Consider the following 27554-nt stretch of genomic DNA (forward strand, 5'->3'; position numbering starts at 1 on the left):
ACGTGGTGCACTGCTCACAAGTCTCTCCCATGTAGAAACGCAATGCTGCAGGTGGTTGCAAGGCTAGTGAGTGTGTTCACATAGTCACGGTTGGAGGTTGTGGGTGTGCGCTGTCGCTGGCACTGATCCAAGGAAGAGGAGCCCAGTTTGAATTTGTGTTCACTAACAAGCAAAGAAAGATGTGTATCAATTAAAAGCAAGGTTAAAACAGGAAGAATAGGCAGGCTGCAGTGGAAATCATTCTGGCAGAGGGGCTCTTTACTGCATTCAGTACGAGGCACAGCAAGAGATGGGATTTTTCTTTTTAAATTTTCTGCAGTGACAATTCTACCTAGCTAGTTATGAAAGTGTCAAAAAAATATATATGTTTCTTTTAGAATCACAGCATGGACCACAGCTTCTCTGAGTTTTTTGAGAGAAAATCTGCATCACAAATAGATTCAACACTCAATATCAGTTTTTGGTATGTTGTTATTACTTTTATTAATTATTATCGTCATCATCATCATCATCATCATCATCCTTACCATTATTCTTCAAGTTTAGCTGTGTAACAAACTTTTTCTTGGCTGTCAAAATATGTTGCTGAAATATCTTTTCTTTTTTTCTTTTTTTGCATGAAATGAAACCTAAAAACAATAACGTACAGAAAGGTAGCAGAATAAAATACAATGAGAGAAAACAAATAAAAAATGAGAAGATAATAACCTAAAAAAAAATCAACATTTTCTATAAAAGCCATTCAACTTAATAGAAACAAAAACCTACTAAATATATTGGTTAAATGTACATAGTTGAAGTGTGCGTGTATGTATGTGTGTATGTGTTTCTGACCAATACTAAACTGGCCTTTAGCTCCCTTGTCTCCCATGATCAATACTGTACATCCCGAATGTACACTCAATCCGTACCTCTGACGGGGTGTGTGTGTGTGTGTGTGTGTGTGTGTGTGTGTGTGTGTGTGTGTGTGTGTGTGTGTGTGTGTGTGTGTGTGTTTGTGTGTGTGTTTGTGTTGTCCCTTCCTTGGCAATAAGAACATAATAAATGGAGTGCAAGCAACAGCATTAATTTTCTTGAACACATTCTGACAAAGACAAACCTTAAACACTTGTTTAGGCCCCCCAATGTAAACGCTGAAGTGAAATGCCATCAAACCTAAAACATACACTCATAATCAAAGTAAAAGAAGGTCAGTTGTGTCCTGCAGAACTGCATTTTCTTATCAAATTTGCCTATTTTCTGGAACATTAACAGTAACTGAAATGTTCCCTTAAAATTTGTATCAATAAAAAATGATTGAGATAAACAGTGTCATAATTTTGAAAATGGCTTAAAGAGTTGAAAAATGATAGTTTGAATGAAAACAGTTTGGCAGGACACTGATGAAGCGAAAGTGAACATATACAATATCCTCTCAGTGAGAAAAGACAAAAGGATTTTCTTTTAGAAACTAAATCTGCTGAAGGATTTTGGCTAAATTTGATCTAGGGAAAAACCTCACAGCTCATCTGGTGGAGGCGTATACCTGGACTCAGTTAAAGGCAAAACATTTAATTTTTTGTTATCTGGGCCCTAATGTTTCATGGAAATCCCATGAAAATCTCTACCAAAAGACTTCTCATCCTCTACAGAAGGAAAATTCATGTTGAGCCTTTATTAATATGCAAGTCCCATTGGCAAATGAAAGAACCTGAATCTGAGAAAATCCACTACTTGCTTCCAGCAAGCGTTTAGAATTCACTGCTGGTAATATCTTTCAACAAGCCCATGGATCTTTCAAGTGGGAGAGAAATTCAACAGAATCAAAGGTAATTTAAGGAGAAAGGTTCCTGTCTGTCTGTCTGGGGTAACTGAGTCAACCTCAGCTTTCTCAAGCGCAACATGGTATGACATCTTACTTCCATTTAAACAACTGTCTTCCAACTGAGACTACCTTAATCCAGAGAACAAATGAAGAAAAGTGCAGAGGAGATGAGTGGGAGAGGGAACAGCTGCAGGTGCAGAAATCAAAGACGGATTGACAGGAGGTTGTTTGTCAAATTAAACAACGTGTGAGAAAGATCAAAGTGATTGTGACTTCAGGTAAAGAGACAAACAAAACAGAACTGAAGGGATGAAATGAAAACATGGGGTAAACCTCTTTTATCAGCAACCACAAGTGTCATTTGACCCCATTTTCCCGCCTTCTCCCGATAAATTCTTCAAAGGCACCCATCCATCCATCCCAGCAGGTGTCCCTCAATCCTTCCTCTTGTTCTGTCTTTAACAAAGCACTGCTTCATTCCTTTTTTTCCCGCTACATTTGCAATTGTAAACAGTTTGCATCATGCTAGCAGCTCATTTAAAGATGCCCATGACTACAACACACACAATCGAAACACTTTACACATTAGCATAATACTACCCAGAGTAAACCCTGGGATTTGCTTTTTGAAATTGTAGTTGAGGCGCGCACTTCAGAGAGAAGGTATAGAGATGGCATAATGCTAGCATGTTGTGGAGATTACTGAGGGCAGAAATCCTTTTGTCTATGCAGGGATTGTACTTCAGACAGGAGATGGTCACATTTTGAATGTGTGAATAGAAAGGCTGGAGATATACTTGTTTAACATTGCATTCAAACAACCGTCGGTGTTCTGACTTTGAACGCAGCCATATTGGAATTACTGAAATTAACCTTGCTTCTTTAACTTTGGATGAGGCAAAGAGGCGGGCTTTTTGCCTTCTCTCAGACAGATGCAGGTCACACCCCCTTATGCCCTCAAATGGGCCAAAAGTTAATAACTTTTGAATTAACGTGAAACAAAACCTTCACCCCCTGCAGTGTTAGCCACTTGAGAAATTAGTTGTACAGAACCAAGCCTTTTTTGAACCAGGCAGTCGACCAAATTATTTTGCTTTAAAAACAGCCTTTTTGACTTTAAGTGTATTTGTACTTTTATATTAGACAAGAAGTTGATGCTTGGATGATTCATATACTTTGTTGTGTCTTACTCCGGGATACCTCTAGAGGGCTATGATCCACTAAAACTTACAGTTCCTCTAGTTTCCTCAAGAAGTAGTGGAAAAAATGTACACAAATTCAAGAAAGCTCATCTTTACAGCAAAAATAACCATATACAGGGTGGTGAATTAACATATAACTTCTCTAAAAGATATAAAGTTGCAAATTTTGCATAATTATGAGCACAGCTGACTTTACCGACAGGTGGGTATGTTGTGATGGTTTAATGCCCTCTGCATCTCCGCCCCTTTACTTCACACTGGCTCATCATTAACTGGGTTAAGAATTTCAAAAATGGAAACCTGGTGGCCAGGTAAATGATGGTTTCCTGAGCCAGCTCAGGCAGCCAGCTAATGTTGGACTGCACACGCCATGAGCACATTTTGACATTTTAACAGTCTCTCTTCAGTGCAGTGATGACAAATTGTATGGATGCAGATAGATGCAGACTTAAGCCATCAGATTGTCTTGCTGACCTTGTGACATACCCTCTGGCTCTACACCGCCTCCTGCTGCACGGGCATACCGCACAAAGTGTCAGCATCACATTAATTTTTAAAAATAGCTGATGTATCAATCGGATGCAGGGAGAGTGTTGCATTTGCAAAAACACAAAGTTAAACACAAGTACACCTCCAGCTAAAGGCTGATGTCTTTGCATTGATGTCGCCGCAGTGAGCAGTCTCTTTCAGGAAGCGCTGTGATAAGCTGTGTCTGTGCTGCTTTGATAAACTAAAAGATTTCTTAGTGTTTTTATACTACAAGTCCAGCCCTGTTCTGAAGGTTTTGTCTGTATTGGAGCAAAAGCACAAAACAGAATCTACTAAAAAGATCATGTTTTCAGGTGCAACATAAAATCTAGATGTCTAAACCAGATGTTCTACACTGATGGCAATACAATGCTTAGGTAAAGAGTTCAGCATTTGTCAGACAGTTTAAATTTCAGCAAGAAAGAAATTTCATCTCATTGCTGGTTAAAAAAATAAATAAATAATATAATCCGAAATCGATCCAAAAAAATGAATAAAATCTTAACACTTGAGGAGGACATTTACTGTTACTTTAACATTGGCACACTTTGATAAAACAGCAAAGTCATTATTTCTTTATTAGCCAAATAATCTTAAAGCACTGGAGAGGACTTCTGGTTGATATTTAGTCTCTCAGGCACAGGTTCAGACATCTGTCAGAGAAGTTAAATGTCAAATAAAGATGACAAATAATAATTGAGAGAAAGAAAAACATCTGATTTCATGTTTTAAAATGCTTCAATGGGTTTTTTCAATGGCTAAAATAATGCAAAATCTGATACCAGGAAAACAAATGAATGACTGATATTGTTTTGCATGGAGATCTGTTTGCAGAACTTTGCCTGACACTACTCATTTCATACAAAACTTTTTGACACAGATAAACATACCTTTAAAAAAACTGTAAAAGTTACCAGGCACTCAGCGGAATAGTTTTCATTCATGTCTTTTGGCATAGAAAAATATCTTTTTCTTTTTTCCTTCTCGTCTTTTCATTTTTCTTTCAGCCTATTATTATTTCCTTCAAAGGAGTCCCCCGATGATTTTTTTTGTTTGTTTTCTAGCAACTAAGGCATCAAGGCTGCAGAAGTGATTCTCTCTTTACAAAAATAAGCAAGTTGGCCACTTTGTTGATTCACTCTGAAGAATAGTGCGACTTGAGGAACCCGACTCTCTCAATTATGAAAATAAACGCTGAAAACTATTTGGTTTAAAGAGAGACTCAGTAATGGTTTCAGGGGAGTGCTTTTCTTTTTTTTTTTGTTTGAGAGACAGAATTTGAACCCAAAGTGGGAAATAAAGGCAGGAAGAGAGGGAACAGTTCGTATAAACTGAAAGCAACATGAACATTTGACTTCAATGAATTATCTAATGTAACTGGGATTTGTTCGGGGGTATTTCTTACTTGTAACAGCTCCCATTCCTTGACAAGGCAACTTAGTTTGAATATTTTACAAGACACTATCATGCTACATAGAGGCAACCTACCAAACTCTCTGAAATATGAGACAGGCTTAATAAAACACTGTAGGCAAGAAGCTCTGACCCCATACAGAGCAAAAGTTCATACAGTTAACACAAAAAATGATCCGTATGAAATTAACAGTCCCTAAGTCTCTCTTTTAAACCATGTGACAACATGGAAAAGACAGAAAAACATGTAACATACTAAAAACCATTTGACCTTTAACACACGCGTAAGAGAACTTTATATGACATGCTAACACCATTAGACCATGTGATGTGTAATAATGATGCAAACATGCTGTGTAACCGGTGGGTTGGTGTGCAACACATGTGACCCCTGAGGACTGAAAAACCGAGCACAAGCCTTCATTACTTTACATCATTGTTCAGGGACGGACGCATCCTTTGATACTTAGACATATCAACACAATAACACAAATGCACACATACACACAACCCACTCTTTTGCTGTACCATTATGTGTAAGATGTAACATTCTCAATAAGGAAAAAAAAAACAAATAGCTGAAAAGACAAGAAAAAACCTCAAACAGGCTAAAATTTATAGTACCGTTTCCTGCAAAAAAACATTATTTGCCTTTACAAAATAACATATTATATAGGAAAGTAGCAAATTGCATGTTGTTTTTTACTATAACATCACCATTATTATTATTACCATATTATTATCATTATTTTTATTAATATAAATGTTAAGCAGGTTAATAGATGGTTGTTCTATTAGGCAGGCAGCCAGGCACATAGCTAGTATCATGGCACAGAGGAAGGTAGAAAATAATGTCACTTAGTTTGATCCAAATGGATGTAGAGAACACTTCGGTCCTACTTAATCACTCTGGTTTTACAAGTTCGAACAAGTTAAAGAAGTTCAAAAAGTGCCACATCAGGCCACTTTGCAGCTGTGGTGATCTTGCATTGACACAAACCCAGCATGGCACATGTGAAAGACGAAGATCCATTTGTACCAAGATAGCCCCAGATGAACCGCAGCGAAGGAAAAACTAGTATACCTTGAACCAGTTTTAGAGAGGGAGAGAACATTTTGGTTTTGGATCCGTTTTTACAAAGTAAGAAAGTCTCAGACATGCTCTGAACCAGAACAAATTAGTTTGAACCAGATCAGATCTGGTTGTACCAAGATAAAAGACTCTGACTGATGCATCAGACGAGTTTGGGGTTCATAAAGCTTGGTGCGTATCGGACCAGCTTAATTCAATTCAGATAAAGTGTTCTGCTTCCAGCATTTTTTTTTTGCTCTGCTGTGGTGGCTGTGCAAGTGCTGAGCCCCTTGAATTCATCCTAAATGAGACCAGTCCAACTTTCAGTCAAGCTTCCAATCCTCTTATTTGGAGAGCACATGAAGTGGCTGTTTATTAAAAGGTGATTTCAGCTGCATGCCTGGACTCTTGGATGTTGAATACTACCGTCCCTGCAGCAGTTTCACCGGATCCTGTAATAATTTTTACCATTTGCCAGCTGAGTGCTTCCAGCATAAGGATGTGTTCCATTTAGTGCCCAGGTTAGGTCCACTTTGACATGAGCTAGCCTCCAGGAACAAGGAGGCCCACAGCTTATTCTTCACGTTCTTAATAGTTTTTGTGAGTCAAAGGCATGAGATTATTTACTCTCTGTATCCTCCACTAAGTCTTTAGATTCAGCACCACTCATCTCTGGGGCTTCTGTGACATCATTGCTACTGTCTGACGCCATCTTGCTTCCCAGTTCCTGGTTTGTCATGTCAGTGCCCTCTTCCTCTACCTCCTTTTCAACTCCTGTTTCATCACCTGGAACTTCTGTTGCTTTGCTGTCATGACAATCTCCTGCATTGTCACTGCTTTCATCTGTGATTTCCCTGTGATCTTCTCCTTCTTCTTCTTTCCCCCCCGGCGTTGCATTATGACTCCCTTGCTCTGTCAGCTCAGTGATGTTTTGAATAATGCCCTCTTGCACGAGTCCTCTGTTTTGCGACGTTTTATCAGCGTACCTGTGTAAACCCCTCTGTATGTGTGTGGTGAAATCATAGCGATCGGCACACATGTGGAGGCAGAAACTGCACTGGTATGGTCCCTGGTCACCGTGGCAGCTCATGTGCAGGGCATACATCACTTCGTCGAGGAAGAAGATCCCACAGTGGATGCAACGGTTGGACATATCATCCTGCGTGGATGAGTCTACCATTGCACGATTCGTTGGGGCACTGGAACGACTTTTAGTCAAATTAACCTTCTCCTCCTTCCCTACATCCTCCCTCTGGTTTCCTCCTTCATCCATCCTCTCCCCCTCCTCCTCTTTCACTCCCTTCCAGTTCTCTCTCAACCTCTCAGTGAGGGGTGACTCACGCCTCCTCCTCTCAGCACCGTTTGTAGACATGTGAGCACTTGCAGCACTTGTATCCCTTTGTCTGATCGCGAGATCAAGGGGAGCCTCATTTTCTGCTGAGGAGGTTTGGGAGTGATGAGGAGGAGGAGGATAGTGCGGAGGAGCTGGAGGGGGAGGAAGAGGAGAGTAAGGCGAGGCACAGTAAGGCACCGTGTAGCTTTGCTGATGATGCTGAACCGGAGTCACCATCGCACCAAGATATTGGGCGTTATTCCCAAGGCTACCAGGGCTGCTGAGACTACTGATGCTACCAGGAACCCCAGAGGCAGCCATCTTGTACTTACTCCAGAATCTGAGCCAATCAGAATCAGGAGTTAAGTCAGGTGAGAGGGTTAAGGGTAAAGGTAAGGAGAAAAATGGGTACTGATATTTTTCAATGGGAGAACCTGGTGGCGAATAACTTGAAGGTTTTGATGGACGCATGTACTTCTCTATCGGACTCCCTCTTTCTGATCCCCCTCCCCCTTTGCCTACATCTACTTTTGATGTTATCCCTCCCTCAGCGATGCCCCCATTGCCCTCTGCTAACGAGCAGGAGGGATGTGAGGGGAGGAGCAGTGGTGGCATGCGCCTGTGGATCTCCAAAGTTTGACTGGCGAGGAAGGCTTGAGTGGACCGGGGTGAGCGTGAGCGAGGAGATGGCTGCTGGTTTTTGATCGAAGCACAGCTCCTGTCTGACTCCTCCCCGTTCATTCGCTCCTCACTGCTGATGCGTTGTTGTTTGGGGGCTGGGGGTTCGGATGACAGCGTATCTGGGTTGAGCCGTTTTCGTGTTCGTCGTCTGATTATCTGTTCGCCGTTGTTCTGCTTGATGATGTTCAGAGGTCTTGGTGTCTGCAAGAGAAAGGGAACAAAGGATTTTAAAAGTTTAGCATTAAAATTCCAGACCCTTCAATTCCAGATGAAATCCTTTTATTTATATTTACGGTAAACAAACTGCCGTCTGTTATTGCTAGTGAACAAAACCACATGTGAAAAAGTCAGCCTCATCTTGCAGCTCAGCCTGAATGACCAAAACAGTGATACAACAAAAACTGCTTCAGGCTGTAATTGCTGCCCATACCACAAGGGGGAGCACTTACATATGATGTAGATGAAGTTTGCCCTTAAAACCAAACTTTTACTTTTTGACAGATCCTACACAGACGTGTAGATACAGTATACTCCCACTGCAGTAGTAACAACTAAGTGAGTACAAACTACAGAAGCCACAGCAGTGCGAATATTTTCAGCACAGGTTTTAAAGTAAACACAGTTTTGAATTATAAAGGGAAATAATGAAGGATAATTAGTAGGAATAAAATCGCTCTGTAACATCCACACCATTTCAGAGGCACCTCTCACTTATTCAGTGCCCTACTGGAATTAATGAAGTACTTGACGATAAAGCCATTTTGATGTTTCATTCCTAAAGACACAGACAAAAAAAACCCCAACCAGTCAAAAACATTTCCACTCAAATTAGCCAAAGATTTTGTCTCCTCAAGTAGAATAAACGGCTGGGTTCAAAGTGCCTTTTTAAGTGTCTCACTTCAGTTCAAAGTAATGACTTGCTATTCTTCACTATTGAAGAACCAACTTCATTGAAGCCCCCTCTCTAAATACAGATAATAAAAGTGACCTTCACAGAGCATTAACTTAAAACAAATTTATATTCAGCTTGCAAAGAGAGGAGCTTTTCAGGTATTAAAAAAACATAGTTTATTGAAATGTTACAGGCAGGCAGGCTGAATTGAAAAGGCTCTCTGTATGCTGAATGGCTCTGAAACACCAACGCTGTTATAATGTGTGTTCACATGCCGATATGTAGCTCTTCTTAAAACCACCTGCTCTGTCTGTCTGTGTGTGTATGAATGTGTGATGAGGCTTTGAATGTAAATCGTAAGAGATGCAAGCAAATCACGAAAGAATGCATAAAGAGAAGAGGGGGACAGTAAGAAATGATGATAAAGGAATATGAAGAAGGCAGTAGACACCAAAAAACATCACATGGCAGAAAACATGGCAATATGTACTATATGGGCTCTTCACCCTGCATGTGTTCATAGTCATGTGTGAACTTCTATGTTTAGCTCTGTGTCTGTTCATCAAAAGCAAATCACAGCCACCCTCTGAGTGGCAGATATGCTGTTTCCCCATCAGAGAAGACCAACAGCCTCAATATTCTCAAGTCCGTCCCTTGTTTTTAATTCTTCATTGTGTCGTGCTTTTGTATCCATAACTAGAAAAGTAAGGACAATGAAAAATGAGGAGAAAAAAAAGAGTATTTGGCAAGTCCAGTATGTGGGGAGAGGAGAAAGGAGGAAGTGGCAGACCGGGACATGAAAGAAACAGAGAATGAAAGGGAGAAGTGAGGACGCAGAGACAAAAGAAGGACCGGCTGAGGAGAGAAAAAGCAACAGCAGGCATAGTGTCACCCATGGAGGAAACAGTTCAGAGCTGTGTCCTAATTCCTGTCTAAATACTCATTTTAAGGAAGATTCTGCTCAGTGACAAATTAAGGAAAAAGCATACTCAAAACACTTTCATTGATGGACCTGATCTTTCTATAATGAAATTTTTGGGAGAAACAGAGAAGAAAAGATTGATGCAGTGGACATTTTCTTGGATGAAAAAACTTGGGTTTCTGAAAAAAAGTATACATTTTTACATCTTATTCACATTGCTTTTTTAATCATACACACTGCTCAGAAAGGTGTGTAGCTGCAGGATAATTACAATGTTTCTGTGTGGTATTTAAATCGCTGGTCTCTGGGATGCCAGCCTTTAACAGTTTTATTGACATTACTTTTTGAAACATTATAACCTCAATTAAAGCGGCTTAATTGATCAGAGACAAAAAGAGTGAGATCTTCAACATTTATACATTATTAAAGTTTCTGAGTGTGACTGACACTCTGTCAAACATTGACAGAAACCCACATATGACCAGTAAGCTTGTACACTTTTATAGTTGTGGGCTTGGTTTGATATAATACCTGAGCTGACGTACTCTCAGCACACGTAACTCTTTCTCCACCCTTCCCTCTTCTCATATCTTTAAGGATGTCTCTCTAGCATTAGTTTACCTCCATCTTTCACTCTCCACACTCAACCTCCCTCTTCATTATCCTCTCCTCACTCTTTACCTCAACCCATCCCTCTCTTCTTCTCCTCTTCCTCCCTTGTTTGTCTCTTTGTCATTCTTTATCGCTGCTTTCTTCTCCTTCTCTTTATGTCTACCATTTCCTCCCTCTTTATTCATAACTCTCCCTGCCCCTCTCTTAGTCTGAAGTGTTTTACTAGCTGCTATCCTCTCTAATAATGTGTGTCGAGCGTATAAAACTTTTATTATGGGATATAAAATACGGTTGTCGTGAAGATTGTTCAGAGTAGAGGGAGCGTGGACGTGATTGGAGCAGCAGATGAGATGAACAGGTTGAACTGAGGGACATCAGCAGGGGCAGGTAGGGGTACACTTCAGTGGCTTGTCATCCCCTGAAAGGTCTTTAAAGCTCCATTCGATAATTGCGGTATAGTGCTCTGGGTTGTAACACGCTCGACCCAGTGATGCATTTATGAACGCTGTGATTTATTACACTGAAACACTTCTGTTAGCTTTGAGGTTTTACAAGCCAATATGTTTCCACAGATCTACAGCACACATATATACATACATTTAAGGCCTGTTTCACACTGGTTGTATTTGTAATCCCTCGAGTTAAACAGGTACATTCAAGTGTGAAATCAGCTTAAACTCCATAAACCGTATCTGAGGTGAGAGAGCTTAATATTCTGAAGTGAACTAAATTCCAGCCTGGCTCTTTATCTCATCTGTAATTCATGCAGTCTAATTAAATTTGGGATTTCCATAGACTTTCCTCAGGCTTAGATGGTAAAGTTGATTCATTCCATCATATTTCTCACTCCATGGAACTGTAACTCTCCCAGCACCCACCAAATCAAATATACTTTTTCCACAATATTACTTTTTCACAGCGGGATTCACAGAATATATACAAGAATCTGACTGCAGGATGGACCGTTTAATTTGCAATGCATGCTAATCGGCGAGGCTAGAGGAATGATAATGAGTGGTCAAACCCCCCCTGTGGACATCTTAACACGCACAAAGTCCATAAAATACAGTAAAATACTGATGCAGTCTAACCTTTATGGGTGTGAACTTCTTTATGGTACAAGCCACAGCTCTGCATTCTTTAGTGGTTCATATTACTTTTACTTTCTCCTCCTCCCTTCTTGCATTTGGTTTTAAAGCTTCTTTTTGTCTCTATTTTTTATTAGTTTGAAAGAATAATGTAATAAAAACAAATCATGAATATACAGAAGCTTAATGTACCATGTCTGGTGCTACTATTTCCACTTCTCCCAGATGTAATATCTGCAGAGTAACACACACACTCAAAAGTGACACAGCATCTGTTGGCACTGACTTCTCCATGTCTGTGTACAACTTACCGAATGCAGCTTCTGGTATAAACCACATGCATTACACACATAGCCCCCGTTAGCGTTCTTCCGCCACAGCGATGTCTTGGTGGTCAGACAGTTTGCACAGAAGACTCCGCTCCCCCTCCGCCTCTGTGGATGAGAAAACACAGGCCGCATTAGAAGATTGAGTACAAACACAGTTAGATTGAAAAACTTTTGGAGAGAGTTTGGGAAGATGCAAAGCCTCAGAGAGCAAAAAGAGAGGAAAAAGTTTGAAAATGTTGACTAAAGTTTGGTTTCGTTTTCATTTATCAAACTTAAGAATGATGATTTGATTTGGGGTTAGTGAAAAGAAAAAGGGAGAGTGAGAAAACAGATTGTCTTGATGGCAGAAAGATGATGTGCTCTCATTTATCACGCCTAATGGGAAATCGTATGCACGCAGCTCTCCTCTATGCAGATTTCCTCCGTATGGAACAAGGTTAATAAAAGCACCAAATTGAAAGAGAATGATCTGGTTGAGCTGAATAAGTTGTGTGTTATTTAAATATGAGCGAGTGTGTTCGCCTGAGTGGGATCCTGTGAGAGATACTGCAGTAATTTTGTCAAGTACTGCTCAACAAGACGTGCAGAGAGATGAGTTATGCTTTCACCTTGTCGCATAAAGTGTTTGGGTGTTTATCTGAACCGCAGAAGCTACTTTACAGCCAAGTGTTTGACTTTTACTGGATTGGTGTGTCTCACACTCACTCACACACACACTCACACACACGCACAAACCTCTGCAGTTCACGAAGCAGTGGTGCATAGAAAAGTAGTGTGCGCATAAGAGGGGTAGGGGGGCGGGGTGAAAAGGCCAATTGTCGTGGCAACGTGCTCCATCACAGTAATGAGCCAATCACAACGTTTCTCCATCCCATTAAGTCTGTGGACCCATTCAGCACCTTTATGACCCTGAGAGGACAGCATACCTCATCTTTCTCCACCCTGACTGTCTGTTTCTCTCTCTATCTTCCCCTCTATCCATCTGTTTATCCCTCTCACTAACTCTGTCTCTTGTTTAGGTTTATCTCATTATTCTTCTCCTTCAGTCTTAAATTTTACCCTCTTTATCTTAATTAAGCTCTCCTGCTCTGGTTAAATTTCAGTCTACTTAAGTTTGAGGTTCTTTGGATTGAAATTTCTGTAGGTATCAAACATCATTTTACAAGCTTTATCTTTGTTCTTCACTGGTGCCACAATCCGTTTTCTCCTCTCTCCTTCCACCACGGACCTGGAGTCCACTGGGAACCTCTCCTCCTTGTTTCATGTTCACGGCAGAGCCGGGAGTTTAGCATTCTTATTTTCCGGTTGGTAAAAGTTAAAAACATTTACTTTTTTTCCCCCGTTTACAAAAGAGTGCCACACTTCAATCGGGATGTCTGTAGTCTCAGAGCTACAGATGGAGACACAAGCAGCAACTTTCACCGAGCATCTGTTTCACGCTGCCAGCAACAAGCAGAGGAGCCCAGAGGGACAGAGCAGTTTGGCTGGTTGGTTATTTTATTTATTTATCTTTTCCGTGCAGTTGGATGTGCTAGAAAGATCTCAGCACATTTAACTACTACACTTTCTACTGGAATCCAAACAAACCAAATGTGACCTCAGCAATGCCATGAAAACCCAGTTTTATGACGTTACAGTATTGAAACCATTAGCATAAACTCTTGAATAAAGGCTGTTGGAGAATTATGCTCAACTTTTAGAAGTCTTGAGAGAAGTAAGTTTGATAGATAGGGCACACTTACAGAAAGGTTAGTTCTAGTCTCCCCTTTAACTAAAGTGTTAAGAAACAAAGATGTTGTTTATTGCAGATCTTCTGCATATCAACGTTTTGTTGTTTCCTTGGTATGTGCTTCTCTGTGTGCTCTTTTGCAAAGGTGTTGTGCATTGTCTCTTCCAGCACTGAGGTTGACAGGTCCGAATTGTGGCTTTCTAGCACGCTGTTTAGTGTAGCCATGCTAGCGTTGCTAGCAGCTATACCCCTAGTTAGTAAGGGGCCCACTTTGCCTTTTTTAGCATGCTTACTTGCTGTTTCCTATAGTGTCACTATCTTTAAGACCTCTATAGAGTAAATGTTTTATAAAAGTACTGAGGAGAAGTTCGGTGTGTGCAGCACTTGAGTCAAAGACATTTACTCAAGGGTGCAATAAAGAATTCTTTGTCATCTTATATTAGGGCTGCACGATATGGCCTAAAACCAGTATCTTTCAGCTTTAAGCTATATCACCATACATGATATACATCTCAATGTTCTGATTTCCCCTCTAAATCAATACATAAATTTTAAATTCAACCCCTCGATGCATAAATTGACAAGAGTATAACGATTCAAGCAGATCTTTCGGCTGGATTTTTAAATTTGCATTTGCAAACCTCAAACCCGCGACTGACCAGATATGCGAGCAACTTTTTCTACTCCACTCCAAATACCACAACATGCATACGCAGGAGAGTTTCCTGGGTGGGGAATGGTGCTGCTTGCTGTTAGAGAAGCACCAGCAGAAAGTGAAGGAGGCGAAAGAAGAAAAGAATTTTATACCATTGTCTTAGAACATTTATGTGACATTTTTTACTTGATGGTCGCCATATAGTTATTTCATACATCTCACATGCAACAACCTGCGATACATCCAGTATATCTGATATATCCCCAACTCCAGGTAATAAATGCAGAGCTGGGCTAAAAAGGCCAAAAATCATAAAAAAGAATCCAAGGTACTAAAACAACAACAAGAAAAACTTGGCAGGCTACATTGTCAAACTCTAGGAGCAAGTAAGGGACTGAGGGACCTCTGATCTTTGTTTCCTAGCAGTGTTTAATACTCTATGGCTCTTATTTTTCATAATTGACAGCAAAGCGTTGCCATGAAGACCAAGCTGTTGCCTGGGACAACCTGACCTCACATGTTAAATCGAATCATATCCCTTAGTTAAACAAAGACTGACAGATAACACCTTGACAGGGTGGGAAAAAAGCAGGCTTGTGTTTTGACACTACTATGTATGAAAATGTGAGGTTGAATGTTAATTAAACCCCCGGGAAAGCTAATGGTAGCACACCCTTGTTTCAGGTTTTCAAAATCTGCCAATAAAGAGAGGTTTGAGTTTTTTTACTGTCTAAATGGAAACCCAGCTCATGAAGACAAGCTTACATTGGTCTTTATCATTCGGTCTGTTCCAGAGAGAAGATCAAAGATTTGGAATGTCTAAAGATTCAACACGAGACAACTCTATAAAAGTGTTTATTTATACTGGAGAAGTTTGTCTCTAAGGTTTCGTATGTGATTAATAAAGCCCTCTGTTTCCAATAATGATGTATGTAATAAACACCTGAGCTAACACTGGAGTCTTTATGCTACATGTGTTTCATGTCTGACATCACACAGCACAAGACTTACACCATCAGATCCTCTCAGTGGCAGACTGAGCCAGAGTGTGTGTACGCCTGCGTATGTGTGTGTTACACACACCATACGGTCACCACATGTAGAGAAGCTGAGCCAGGTGATTGATTGATGTACACTTCCTGTGTCTGTGAGTGTGTGTATGCATGTGTGTGTGAGAGTAGCAGTGCAGGCCAAACACTACATCTGTCATCAGAATTCAGTTTCCCTATGAAGCCCAAATCACTCACATATGGCCCTGCAGCCTCCCTTCATCGCTGAAACTCACACACTCGCATGCACACACACCTGAAAATATCTGCTTCCACTGGCTGATGAAGGCATGCAGGATTTAGATGAGAAGCTGCGATCCAAGAAGTCAGTGCATATGTGTGTGTGGAGGGGTATCTTGGCTACCTGGTAAACCACAACATGAGTATATCTCCAAATGTGCGTTAGTGTGTATGTGCGAAGGAGACAGGGGGGTGGGTTCAAGCATCAGCTATGTAGCAATCACCTTCCAAAGTGCACAAGTGCAGACACAAAATTTGGCTCATGATGTTCAACTTCCTTTTTAATCATCTGCTGATTTGATGTACTGTACATGTGTGGAAATATGTCACACACACTTACTTACAAACACACACACACAAAAAAGCTACTGGATTAAACTTAGTTTCAGTGGGAGTACATTTTTTGGCGTATCTCTGTCTGTGTACTCTGTGTATTTGTGTAACATGTTTGTGCAGCGGTGCATGTTTCTCTGATTGATCACTGATACCTGGCCTCTCCCTCTCACCTCGGCCTGCAGAGGAGGGCTGCAGGTAATTACAGCTCAGGGCGCTTAATGACATCTATTCATCTGCGGCCTATGATGGCGTTCAATTAGCAACACCGACAACGCCCTCTAACTTCCGCACTCATGCAGAGTATGCATGTAGAGGGACAAAGAAGGCGCTCTGCAAATTCAATCATTATTCAGGAAATTAAGTCCTTATCAACTTCCTTCTAATGAAGAATGAGGAACAAAAAATAACTTCGGGGGTTGGTTTTCGAAAACAAAGTTTGTTCTTGACTAAACAATAAAAACACTGCCTTAAAAATCCCAAGGCCAAAAGCGGAAGGTATCATTTTTTAAAGCTTGTTATTGAAAGCATTCCATTATTTTATCATACATGCATGGACAGAAGGATTATGTAACTATTCCATTTTTAACCCTGACATTGATTCTTGGATGAATACCTGCCAATACAGAGTACTCTTCTGAAAGCTTCTGGATTATACTGTGTAGGGATGTTTGATACCACTTTTTCCCTCTCGAGTACTCACTGATACAGAGTACCAATACCACTAGTACTTTAATCCATAAATAACAGTGACAGATCATTTTTTACAAAGACAGCACAGTCACTCTGCCATTAAGTCCAAAACAAAACACAAACAACTCTCTCTGAGTTTACAACGTATATTCAAAAATTATCAAAAGTGAAAATTAAAACTCACACATTTCAGAGTTGTAGTCATTTTTTAAAAATAAACTGAAGTGAAAATTAAAACAGTTTTACTGTTAACTCTGCCTGGTTAATTCATGTTGTCTGAAAAGGCACTGATGCACATTTCCTTGGTGTCAAACAGCAACAATGTAGCGCCAACTACTGGTGAGGAGGACCTACTCAACATAAGATTTTTTTTTTTTTTGCCTTAAGTATCAGCTGCTGTTATTGGCAGCCTTCACATATACTGATACCTTACCATAAGGCTGGTACCAGCCCGATACCAATACTGGTACTCACCCATCCCTAATACGGTGTATTTAAATTGCTTGCTAGCAGGAAAACAGGAACACATAAGACTTGTCTAACAAACAGCTCAATGGATTCTAGATGGTGTAAAAACATATGCCATCAGTCATATGTGTGTTTGACCCCAAACCAGACCACAATGTATCCATTTTAGCATGGATGCCTTTTTCTAGTCTCATAATGCTCACATAAAAACAGCTTTCACATTCAGTGGTCTGTGTCTGTTAGAATACCTGAACAGCCTTAACGGAGAGCATATTTTACCTGATGGCAGAAGATTTAATGCAAGAATGAATAAAAGAGGTGACACGATGTGAAATGCACTTAGAAAAAATACATATCTGTTTTGTGTAGACCTGCTTCTTTTAGTTTGTAGAGTCTGGTAGGCTTTCATGGTTTTGTGCTGCTGAGCCAGCCTTCCATTAAATGAGCTGGAGTGATCACTATCCTTCAAACTCAAACAGAAGTTATAAGCTGCGTCTCAGTGACTTTTTCATGGCTCCACTCATAAAATGTTCTAATAAATTATAACTTTATTCTCCAGAATCTGATTTTTACTCTACATCAAAACAGATGGTGAAACCGCACAGCAGCTGAACCCTTCAGCTGTGGCTTTGAGTCCACTCTGAGAGACTCCTGAAGCCATTCATTTACAGATGTTGTACAAACTGTTTACACTGCATGGTCTTTATGGATGTTTTTAGAAGCACTGGCCTAAGCAGATAAGCATCTGCTGGTTTCTGTTGTGATATACAGTCATTTAAATGTAGTTTTGCATCCATCTGTAACCAGTGAGAAGTGGTTCTGAAGTTTCAAAACTCTGATGGTGGAGCTTCACTTGAAATAACTCAGTGAGGGCTGGTGGTGTAGGTATTTTTAAAACATCTTCTATTTGAAAAATACCACTCAGGTCCTTTCTTATCTCTGAGTTGATTAAAAATTTCTTCTCTCTGGAATTTACCAAATAAAGCAGCACATCCTGCTTTTTTTATTAACTACCTTTCTGATTTGAATTTTCAAAAACCAACCCAGAGGGTCAATTTTTTTCTAGGGGTGCAACCATTTGGTTAAAAATTACACATATTTCTTACTTGTGAGGCAGAAATTAAAAGACAAGAATGCAAATATGTTGGTGCTATCCTTGAAGTTGAGTGGTGAAATGATACATCGATGAGAACCTCCAATAAAAGGGAGTGAGAAAGGATTAAAGAAACAGATTGTGGCGCCCTGCAGTCTAAAAATAATTTTAATACAGAGCTCTCGAAAACACAGTCTTTCAAAATGAAATTACATTCAATTCACTTAGAAAGTAAGCCAGTGCTGCTTCGAGAAAACACACACACACAGAGGCACATCCATGCACTCACATGCCTGCACACTTACACTGAAACATGCACTGTCTTGCATTAAATCAGCAATTATTTAATCAAGCTAGAAGGAATTAACTGAATTCCATGCTGTCAAGTTCAATATCCTATATACTGCATCAGTCTGGGGCTCCTTCTTTAATGCACACACACGCACACACACATACATATGCACACACACACACACACACACACACACACACACACACACACACACACACACACACACACACACACACACACACAACTGTAAAGAAAGCGGTAGACCTATGTGCAGAGGTAGTTTCAAGATAAAGGTTTGCCATATTAAACCTCCAAACACACACAAACACATAAATTGAGAAGCATCTGGGACCAATCTAACCAAGCCTCCCTCCCCCATGGGTGCTACCAGCCATCAACTGTTTGTGTATTTGTGTAGCTTTGTGTACATGTTGCTAAAATAGCTACTGGAGTCCATCTGTGTACTTCACCCTCATGTGCGCACTTAAACGACCTCCCCTAATAGAATAATTGGGCTGGAGCAGAGTGATTTTGAGTTAAAAGGATTTAAATTGTCCTGCTAGTTTACTCTGATTCAAGAAGAAGAAACAAACAAACAAAGTCAAAACAAACTACACTACTATGGTGCGGCTTTAGAGAGGCAAGCAGAGGTACAAGTAGCACACAGCAGGCACAGATTTTCTACAATCTTGCATTTAGTGGGGAAAAGTATTCAAGAGCTAGAAATGTCCAAAAACAGTAGGGAAATTCAACAGTGAATTTCCTGCTGATTATCTCCTTAGACAACATTAGCAGTAAAGCAGGGAGGACTATTACTGCAGAAAATAAGGTGCCTTGTCTTTAGTAACTCTGTGAAGGAGAGGAACAGAGCAGCTAATTATTCCTCCAGGAATCGACAGACATTAAAAAAGGTCAATGATAACATACTGCAGCTGAACAAACCTGATTTCTGAGCAGAACACTCCCACTACATTCTGAAAATAAATGTCTGAATAAAAGACCGCAGTTTGGCTCGAAAATTACAATAAAGCCCTCGTAAGAGTCAGAACAGAGATGCAATACAACAGAAAGAAGGAAAAGAGGATAAATAAGGCGAGTCTTTCACACCTTGCATGACCTGTATGCTAGGTGTACCTTTTGCTCCCCTACTGCCACACACATGGCCTACTACCGCTTCCTACACTCTTCCAGCATGACTGAATATGTGGCCTGTTCAGTAGTGTCTCTTCTCTAGAGGCTGCAGAAGTGAATTCAATGACAAAATTAAAAAAAGAAAAAAAAAACACCCAGACATCAGCTGTGAGAGAATTAGACGTAGTAATAACACTTAGGGCCTGTGTCTATGAGTAGCTTTTCTCTGCGCTTTCAGTGACAGTTTACTTGAAGCAAACCAGCGCAGGTGATCATTTTGAGCACTTTGCATGCTCACAGCAGCCTCTATTAAAATAGTTTAACTTTTTTGAACACCACTTTTCTCATCTGTGTAGCTTCTCACTTAATAACCAATCAACATTACAGAAAAGCAGGATTTGTGACACCAGCTTAGTCAACAACAATCGTGGCTGAAGAATTAACACTTCCTTATGTTTTACAGGGTAAAATTTCCACATCTAAAACTAATGATACCATCACATGATTTTTTTTTATTTTCATATTTTCTTTCTGTAAATCTGAGTGCGAGAAATAGGAAAAAATCAAGAAATAAAATGTGTCATTGGACAGAGGCCCTTAAGCAATCAATCCCACTAACAGAAACTATAACACAAATTAAAGAAAAAACAAGTGCATACGTGTCTGGTTCAGGGGGTCATTTCAGCCGCAGCTCTACAAGGTAATAAGGTGTAACAACCTTTTTTATCCCCTCTGCCTTAAAGCTCTGTGTGGTAGCATTAGCAGCAGGAAAGTGATGATCACTTGTCATTGATTGGCATTGATACCCGTGGAGAGTGTGTAATGATGACAATGGTAATCTGTCTCATCCTGCTGGCCTGACACTCTGTGTCAGCACCTTGTAATGGAGACTATCAGACTCTGCCTTGTAGGCTTTCAGCTTATTTGAGATGTAGTTAATACTCAAAGTCAATTTTCCACTTGGACAGAAAAGAAGTTGAATCTGAAACTTGATAAGTGTGTTGTGTGCTGGGTTATTCAAACAGTTTGTATAATGTTGAAAATTGTAAATACACAGTTGCAACTGTTTCAATAAACATAAAAGACAGCAGCGGTTTCTGCACAGCGGAGGGGCTGGATGAAGGACGGAAAGATGGGACGACATAGCTCTTTTGAGAATAAAACACCAAAACGCGCACAGACACAGACACAGACACAAGTTTGAAAGGAGGTGTCAGCTTTCCCAACAGCACCTATATATAAATATATATATGTGTGTGTTTGTGTAACCCTGTATTCTTGTCTGAAACATCAGATCAAAATGACATCATCACAACTGATCCATCTTTACATAACAAAAAGTTTCTGTTTCCCCCTCACATACGCACATTTATATAGGCTTTGTTTTCTGGCCCACTTCCCTTTTACAGCCACCTTTCATCTTTCATTTATTTTGTCTCCTACAGCTCTCTCACCACACTTTTCCACCAACTTTTCATTCATCTTGCTCTCATTGTGTACAATGGTTGTTTTATCCAATGGCAAAGAACAAAGAATCTGGAAAAATTGTACAGAGATAACACTGACTGGGCCTCATTTTGGCAAAATCTTGTTTTCACTGATCTAATTTTGATAAATGATCTAGATTGCATCAACTTTGCAGTTATGCGTCTGGGGGTGTAGCCCCTGATAACCACTGAGCTGTGAGAGGAGAGAGGGAAGCATATTAGCACATACAGGAAAAAAGGGAATCACCCTGTGTTGATCTAATTGTGATAAACAGCCTTGATGCATGAAGACCTGGAGATCATGTATCACCAAGAGTCCACTGCTGTGAGAATGTTAGCGTTTCTGAGTGCATTCATGTGTATTTACACACCTGTTTTTCTATGTATTTGTATCCAAACTGCTGATATCAAGCTACTCAGCTTTGTGTTTATCTAGCACCTGATTCTATAAAGCTAAAATTTATCATTTTTGTAAGATAGCATCAGATATAATGCGTGTATTTACGCCTTTCTGTAATAGAAATCTTCCTTATTCAACTTGGAGCTTCTTTAGTACAGCGATAAAGTCTGCGATACACTGGAAACCGTCTGAATGCTTGGTGAAATGCTAGCCTACTGAAATGGTTGAGTACGTCCTAAAATAATGGTTCGACTGGATATCAGGACCAAAATATTGGAGCTAAATAAATTGTAGTGCTCTCCTAAGGATGAGGAAAAAAACAGAATTAATGAAAACACAAGTGTTAGATAGACTTTTCTGAAAATTATGGATTTTCTTTCTGTTGTTTGTCCTCCATGAAATCCTTGCAGCCAACTCCTGATAGGGCAGAAAACAATGAGAGAAGCGAATAAATCACTACTTTGTTAACTTGTGTCAAACTGAGGGCATAACCTGCAATGAAGGGTCAGCTTTTTTAAGGTCTGAGCTAAGAAGTTTAAGCTTGGCTAATCCAGTGCATGTGAAAGTCAATACAGTATTAACAGGAATTATGCTCCAGTCTTATTATGATAATAATAATAGAAAAGACTGGCTTACCCCTACATAATTTATCAGGTGCATGTTTGCTATCTGGCCTAGTGTGTTACATTTTCTTTACTAAAAACTAAATGGGAATTTATGTGGTCAGAAGTTATTTTCCTTATCTAAAATTATACTTCCCTTCCCTTCAAAACTTGTTATACATTTGTCTGAAGAGCAGTGACCCACTTCAGACTGATCTAGAAAGAGCACCATGTCTGGGTTTGGTGAGTGTGTGTGTGTGTGTGTGTGTGTGTGTGTGTGTGTGTGTGTGTGTGTGTGTGAATGAAAGAAGGAGGAATGATTATGTGTGTATATGTCCTCGTGGGAAGGCCCTGTAGGCTGACATAAACACACTTTGTTGAAACATGCACACACACACACACACACACACACACACACACACACACAACGTACACATAATGTGCAGCCCAATGCCCACAGGTAGGGAGAGAGGGGGAGAGTAAGAGAGAGTGAGACAGCGCTTCATTATTATGATGTTCATCTTTAATACCTGTAGACTTATCCACTGGTATTAGGCATCTTATTAACTGTCTTAGGATGCATTTTATTGTTTATCTGAGAACAGTTCTGTGGGCTGATTCCCACACAACACAGACCCACATGACCTATTCAGTTACTGGTGGGCTGGATGCTAACCTTCCAGAGCTGCTGTTCCGTAAAACTGTCTGTGTGTAGTGTTTAAAACAACCCAGTAAGAATATCTGAACACAGCAAAACCCTAAAACACTGAACTGTATCACTGAAGACACAGATTTACTTTTAATTGATGTTTAAAGACTTTATTGCATAGGTTGTCTGCTAGTTTTTTTCTATTTCTGTTTTTTTTTCTTTCATTTTTTTAAGGACAGACAATAAAAATGCAATGTTCAGTACAAGACAGTACAGTACAGTGCATCATGAATTTCTCAGACCAACTTAGAGTTAGAGTTAAATCCTGTCTTTCAGTTTAAAAAGTAACCCTGTTAACTAGTGACACGTTTGGCTTAGCAGCTAGCAGTTTGCATGGTCTGAAACAGTCAGAACTGTCAGGAGCTGTCCATGAGGTAGTATCATTTTTGGAAATTAAACAAATGCGTGCGCATATTTATGACGTGAATCCTGTTTTTACAAGATAGTATCTCATAACAGAAAAATCAAAAATAAATAAAAAATCCTGTTTTTACAAGATACTTATCAAGTAATACAGTTTTTTTTAAGTAAATGCAATATGATTTGGCTCTTTCTTTCTTAGTGAAATCACTACACTTCATCATTTCATCATTTCATCAAACAGGGATAAGGAATTTCCAACAGAATTCACGTTTTTACTCCCAAATTTGAGCCTGCACACTGGAATCCTTAGATGAGTCACAAAATTAATCAATAGCAACAAAAAAAACAACACTAAAACACATTTTTCATTCCAGGAATTAAAGACAATAATGGAATTTCGCAATAGAAAATAACTTGATTATAATTATTCTTTTTTAAGCTGGAACCACTCTTGTCAAGAAACAAACAAACAAACAAAAAAAAAAACAATCAGTCTGCTAAGTTTGGCAGATTGCCAGTCTGAGGTGGGGAGAGCACACCTCATTCCATAAAAAATCAAAGGCAGGGAGAGCATCAGCAAAGACTTGAAGGGCATAAAACAGAGTGGGCTATTGGTTGTACCACTGCACCCTGGATAGCAGTAGTATGATCTGTCCTGTGAAGGTGGAGATGAGAGAACAACACCCACCCACAGGGAAACAGCAATTTCTCATGCCTGCCCTTAACAAGAAATAAACTGTGTATGGTGCATTACAATCCACATTAAACAAGACATGAACATACAGCATCACATTTCTCTCTGTTAGCCCTGACATGATTGCAACCTGTTTCATTCTTTCCTAAATCTCTATTGTGGTTGGATTGCAACAGCTGTGGCATTAAATGCTTGTAATTGTGTTCGTTTCAACAAAGCAAAGATGTGCTTGAATACACACACAGATTGGAAGCACATCTTAATTGCAAAATGGCCTTGGACAGTAAAGATTTACCTGCTGGAAAAGAGGAGAGGAGGAGGAAGAAGAACGAAGAGTGGCAGAAGGAGGAATAGTGGGAAAGGGGAAGGAGAAATAGGTAGAAAAAAAGACTTCAATGCCAACTAAACTGCATAATATATGGCACTTTAGCACATTACCCTTCTAAATGACCTCACACACCACACGCTCTGACTTGCCAAATGACTTTATCTCCCCAATTAGCCCCAGTGGTAAAGAGTGAGGGGAGACGAAGGAGAGGCAGGGGTAGAGGGATAAGGGAGTGAGAGATTACTGGATCCATGAGGAAGATTTTCACTCATTTATGAAAAATATATTTCAAATTCAACATAGGTCCTAAATGAGCTTTTCTTCCCTCCTTTTGTTTGATTATATCCCCACACAGGAGAATGAGTTACTACCTCTTTTCATATATTCATCAACAACTTGCAGCCTGTTGCTCAGTTTGTTCGTTTTTCCACCTATTCACCCACCTGCCGACCTGCCTGTTTCTTTTTTTCTGTGCGCAGTCGATACGCTTATTGATGAGTGCAGAAAGCACAGCATTGACGGCCAGAGGTTTTTTTCTAATTGGAGAAAGACAGAGTAGAAGTAGGGAGCGGGCTGCAGGTTCTTTTCTTTGGTATGGTGCAACATTTTCAGAGTATTTCTCGGCCTCAGTCAGGTGGAAAATGATGCATTTTCCTGCTGCATGGGAGCATGTGCATGTGCGTGTGAGTGTATGTGTGTGTGTCAAAGGTCACAGTTGTGGGAAATGAGCAAAACAGGGTAGGCGTAGAGGTCAAGGTGAACATTGTGTTGGAGAAACCCTGGAAAGACCCGCACACTCAAAAACACACAAGATTGAGCGTGTGCCGTGGAGTTGATCTAGTGCTGAATTCAGTCATGAGCTCAGCCTTCACGGTGTAAAAAATGAAACAGAAGGTAAGAAGATGACTTGGAATTCAACGGTAACATAAACATATCAACCGTGACATTCATTTAACAACCATGTCACACTCATCTCTGCACAAATTTGAGGAATAAATAATAAATAGTCAAGTGCACAGAAAGCATTAATCACAGTTTTTAAAAAAGTTGATAGAAAACAAAGATCAAAATGGATTACTTGCATCAAATCTCTAGATTTAAGTGAATTATGTCTGCTTTTAAAATCCAGTGAAGCATCTCTGTCCGTCTGCTTTACCACTTCTTTCAGTCAGCAGCGGAAACGATTCACAGCTCGGGCTTTAGTGCCGGTGATAAAGAGTGTCTGAAATTAATGAAACACTGTGACCTTTCACCATCATTACCCCAGGAGTGACAGCCATGTAGCTTTTTCTATATGACCGCAACAGCCGACAGAATGCTGTGGAGTGCTGTTGACTGCGTACTGACATTGTCCCTGAGCAGTGTCAACGATGGAGGAGTCAGTTTGTTGAGTACGTGCTGCTTTGTATGATCCACCACAGTTAAGGTGTATATGTGCAGGGATTTGTAAATGCATAGTTTGTCAGCTATGTGTGTATGCAGTCCTCAGGATATGTCAGCATTATTATTTATGGAGAGGGACTTGGAGCTGGTAATGCCATTCCACTTGTTTCTTGGTGAAGAAGACGGACGCGCAGAGAAAAAGCAAACAGCACTTTTCAGTAGCTTACAAAGATCCTGGATGGAAAGTTGGCTGTTAAAAATAGTGAAATTGCTTATTTTCAGTGCTCTTAATGAGTTGATTCTTGACCTTAACTCCAAATGTGAAACTTGAAGAAAAGCTTAAAAAGGGTGTATTTATGCATTACTATATTTTAAACATTGTTATAAAGTGACAATACTGGATGCTAGGGCTGGGCGATATGGCATTCTGTCCATATCTTGATATTTTTAGGTCTTGTCACGATATTCGATATATATCTCGATATTTTGACTTGGCCTCTGGATGTTGCTTTGATGGGTACAATCGAACCAGAATGGCAACACTTCATATGTGTATTGATATTTATCATGATTATTCATTCTAATTTTGTATCCATTTTGGTGTATGAACACATTGGACCTAAATTCGTAAAAAAAAAAAAAGTATTTTTCAATGTGGAAACCAGAAACGTGCTGGATTCATTTTTTTATAGCTTAGCATGTAAATATAAGTAGTAATTTTAAAATGGTAATGTACAAATTTAGCAAATAATACCCTTACTTATTTGCATTAAATCAGGAAATTGCCAGGTATTTTTGTACAACTATTTACAAAACCATCAGGTGTCAGCGAGATTTTACAGAAAAACTGCCTTGTATCTCCTCATTGCTCTGACACATAAAGTATACTACGTACCATACACACACACGCCAACAATATAATCCAAACACATGAAAAGTTACAAATAGATGACGCGCATGTTGTAACTCCCTGAACTCCCCCTCTCTCCTAGCAACCATATGATTTTTCTGATTGGCTGAGGTGGCGCACCTCCGGCCAGTAGGACAGGAGTGTTGTGTTTCTCTGTTGTTGTTTTTTTTTATTTGCCGGCACTCTGCTCAGAAGCAACCGCTATTACAGTTTCATCCTATGCCTAACACCTGAAAGCACTTAGGAAACAGGTTTTCGACAGTTTTAAACAGAAAACGTTTTGATGCAAGTAGTCTAAACACTGAATCCAAACCATCTCCAAATTATCCAGCTATCATTTATCTTTGACAAACTTTTCTTCAGCTACTGAATCTGTCTCATGTTGTTGCTGAGTGATGGGAGGGGGAGCAGGGACGCTATATGTGAGGAACATGGACACGGAGAAAAGGAGAGGAGAAATAGGAGTGAACTTGCGGACCATGTGAAGAAATGAACTGCTAAATGATACGCAAAATCAACTATATCGATACAAGCAATAGAGCTATTTTTATTTTGTGTAGAAGAAAAATATCAATGTAATTAATATATCGATATATCGCTCAGCCCTACTGGATGCTCATGCTAAATGTGAGGAGATTCCCAAACCTCTACATAACCATTAATCGTAGAAATCCCTGAATCTGTCAGTAAACTGCTCAAAATGGTTTGTTCTAAAAATAAAATGAGTTCTTAACCAGACTTGCTAAAATGATGATGTCATCATATTGGAGTGGTGGACCTTAAACACCAAGGTCTGCCCATATCTCTGCCAACTACAGGCCTCCAGGCGGCTGACCAGTTAGAGGGATCAGAGTTGGAGGAGCAGTGAGTCTTAAAGAGACAGTTGCTGCAGCGAAGTGTACAGACAGAAGCACTACAGTTTGGAAGTTATAATATATATAATATATAATATAATATATAATATACTCTCCCAACAAGCCAAGTCAACCTCTACCCCGCCATCAGAAAGAATCCAGATTACAGGCACACCCACATAGCTTCACTTTGGAAACTGGACACTACATTGACTTCTTATTTAGAGTCTGTGGTTTCCCCATATTGGTCCTTTTTGGTGTATGA

At 39.9% G+C, this 27554-nt stretch overlaps 1 protein-coding gene across 4 annotated transcripts in view; it reads right to left on the reverse strand.

Annotated features, from left to right (window-relative positions):
• Positions 1-468: 468 nt before the first annotated feature.
• The window catches only part of trps1 (trichorhinophalangeal syndrome I), a 136381-nt gene continuing 109295 nt past the window's right edge, over positions 469-27554 (reverse strand). For all 4 annotated transcript variants that reach the window (XM_074686409.1, XM_074686408.1, XM_074686410.1 and 1 more), the window contains 2 exons: positions 11859-11981; positions 469-8234 (listed from right to left, as the gene is read on the reverse strand). In XM_074686409.1, coding sequence (XP_074542510.1) covers positions 6639-8234; positions 11859-11981 — 1719 coding nt within the window. In that variant the 3' untranslated portion in view covers positions 469-6638. The remainder of the gene's footprint in view (positions 8235-11858; positions 11982-27554) is intronic.

This window comes from Halichoeres trimaculatus, unplaced genomic scaffold (genome assembly GCF_033239565.1).
Source record: "Halichoeres trimaculatus isolate MK-OKI-2021-1 unplaced genomic scaffold, fHalTri1.1 fHalTri1_scaffold_14, whole genome shotgun sequence".
NCBI classification, from domain to species: domain Eukaryota; kingdom Metazoa; phylum Chordata; class Actinopteri; order Labriformes; family Labridae; genus Halichoeres; species Halichoeres trimaculatus.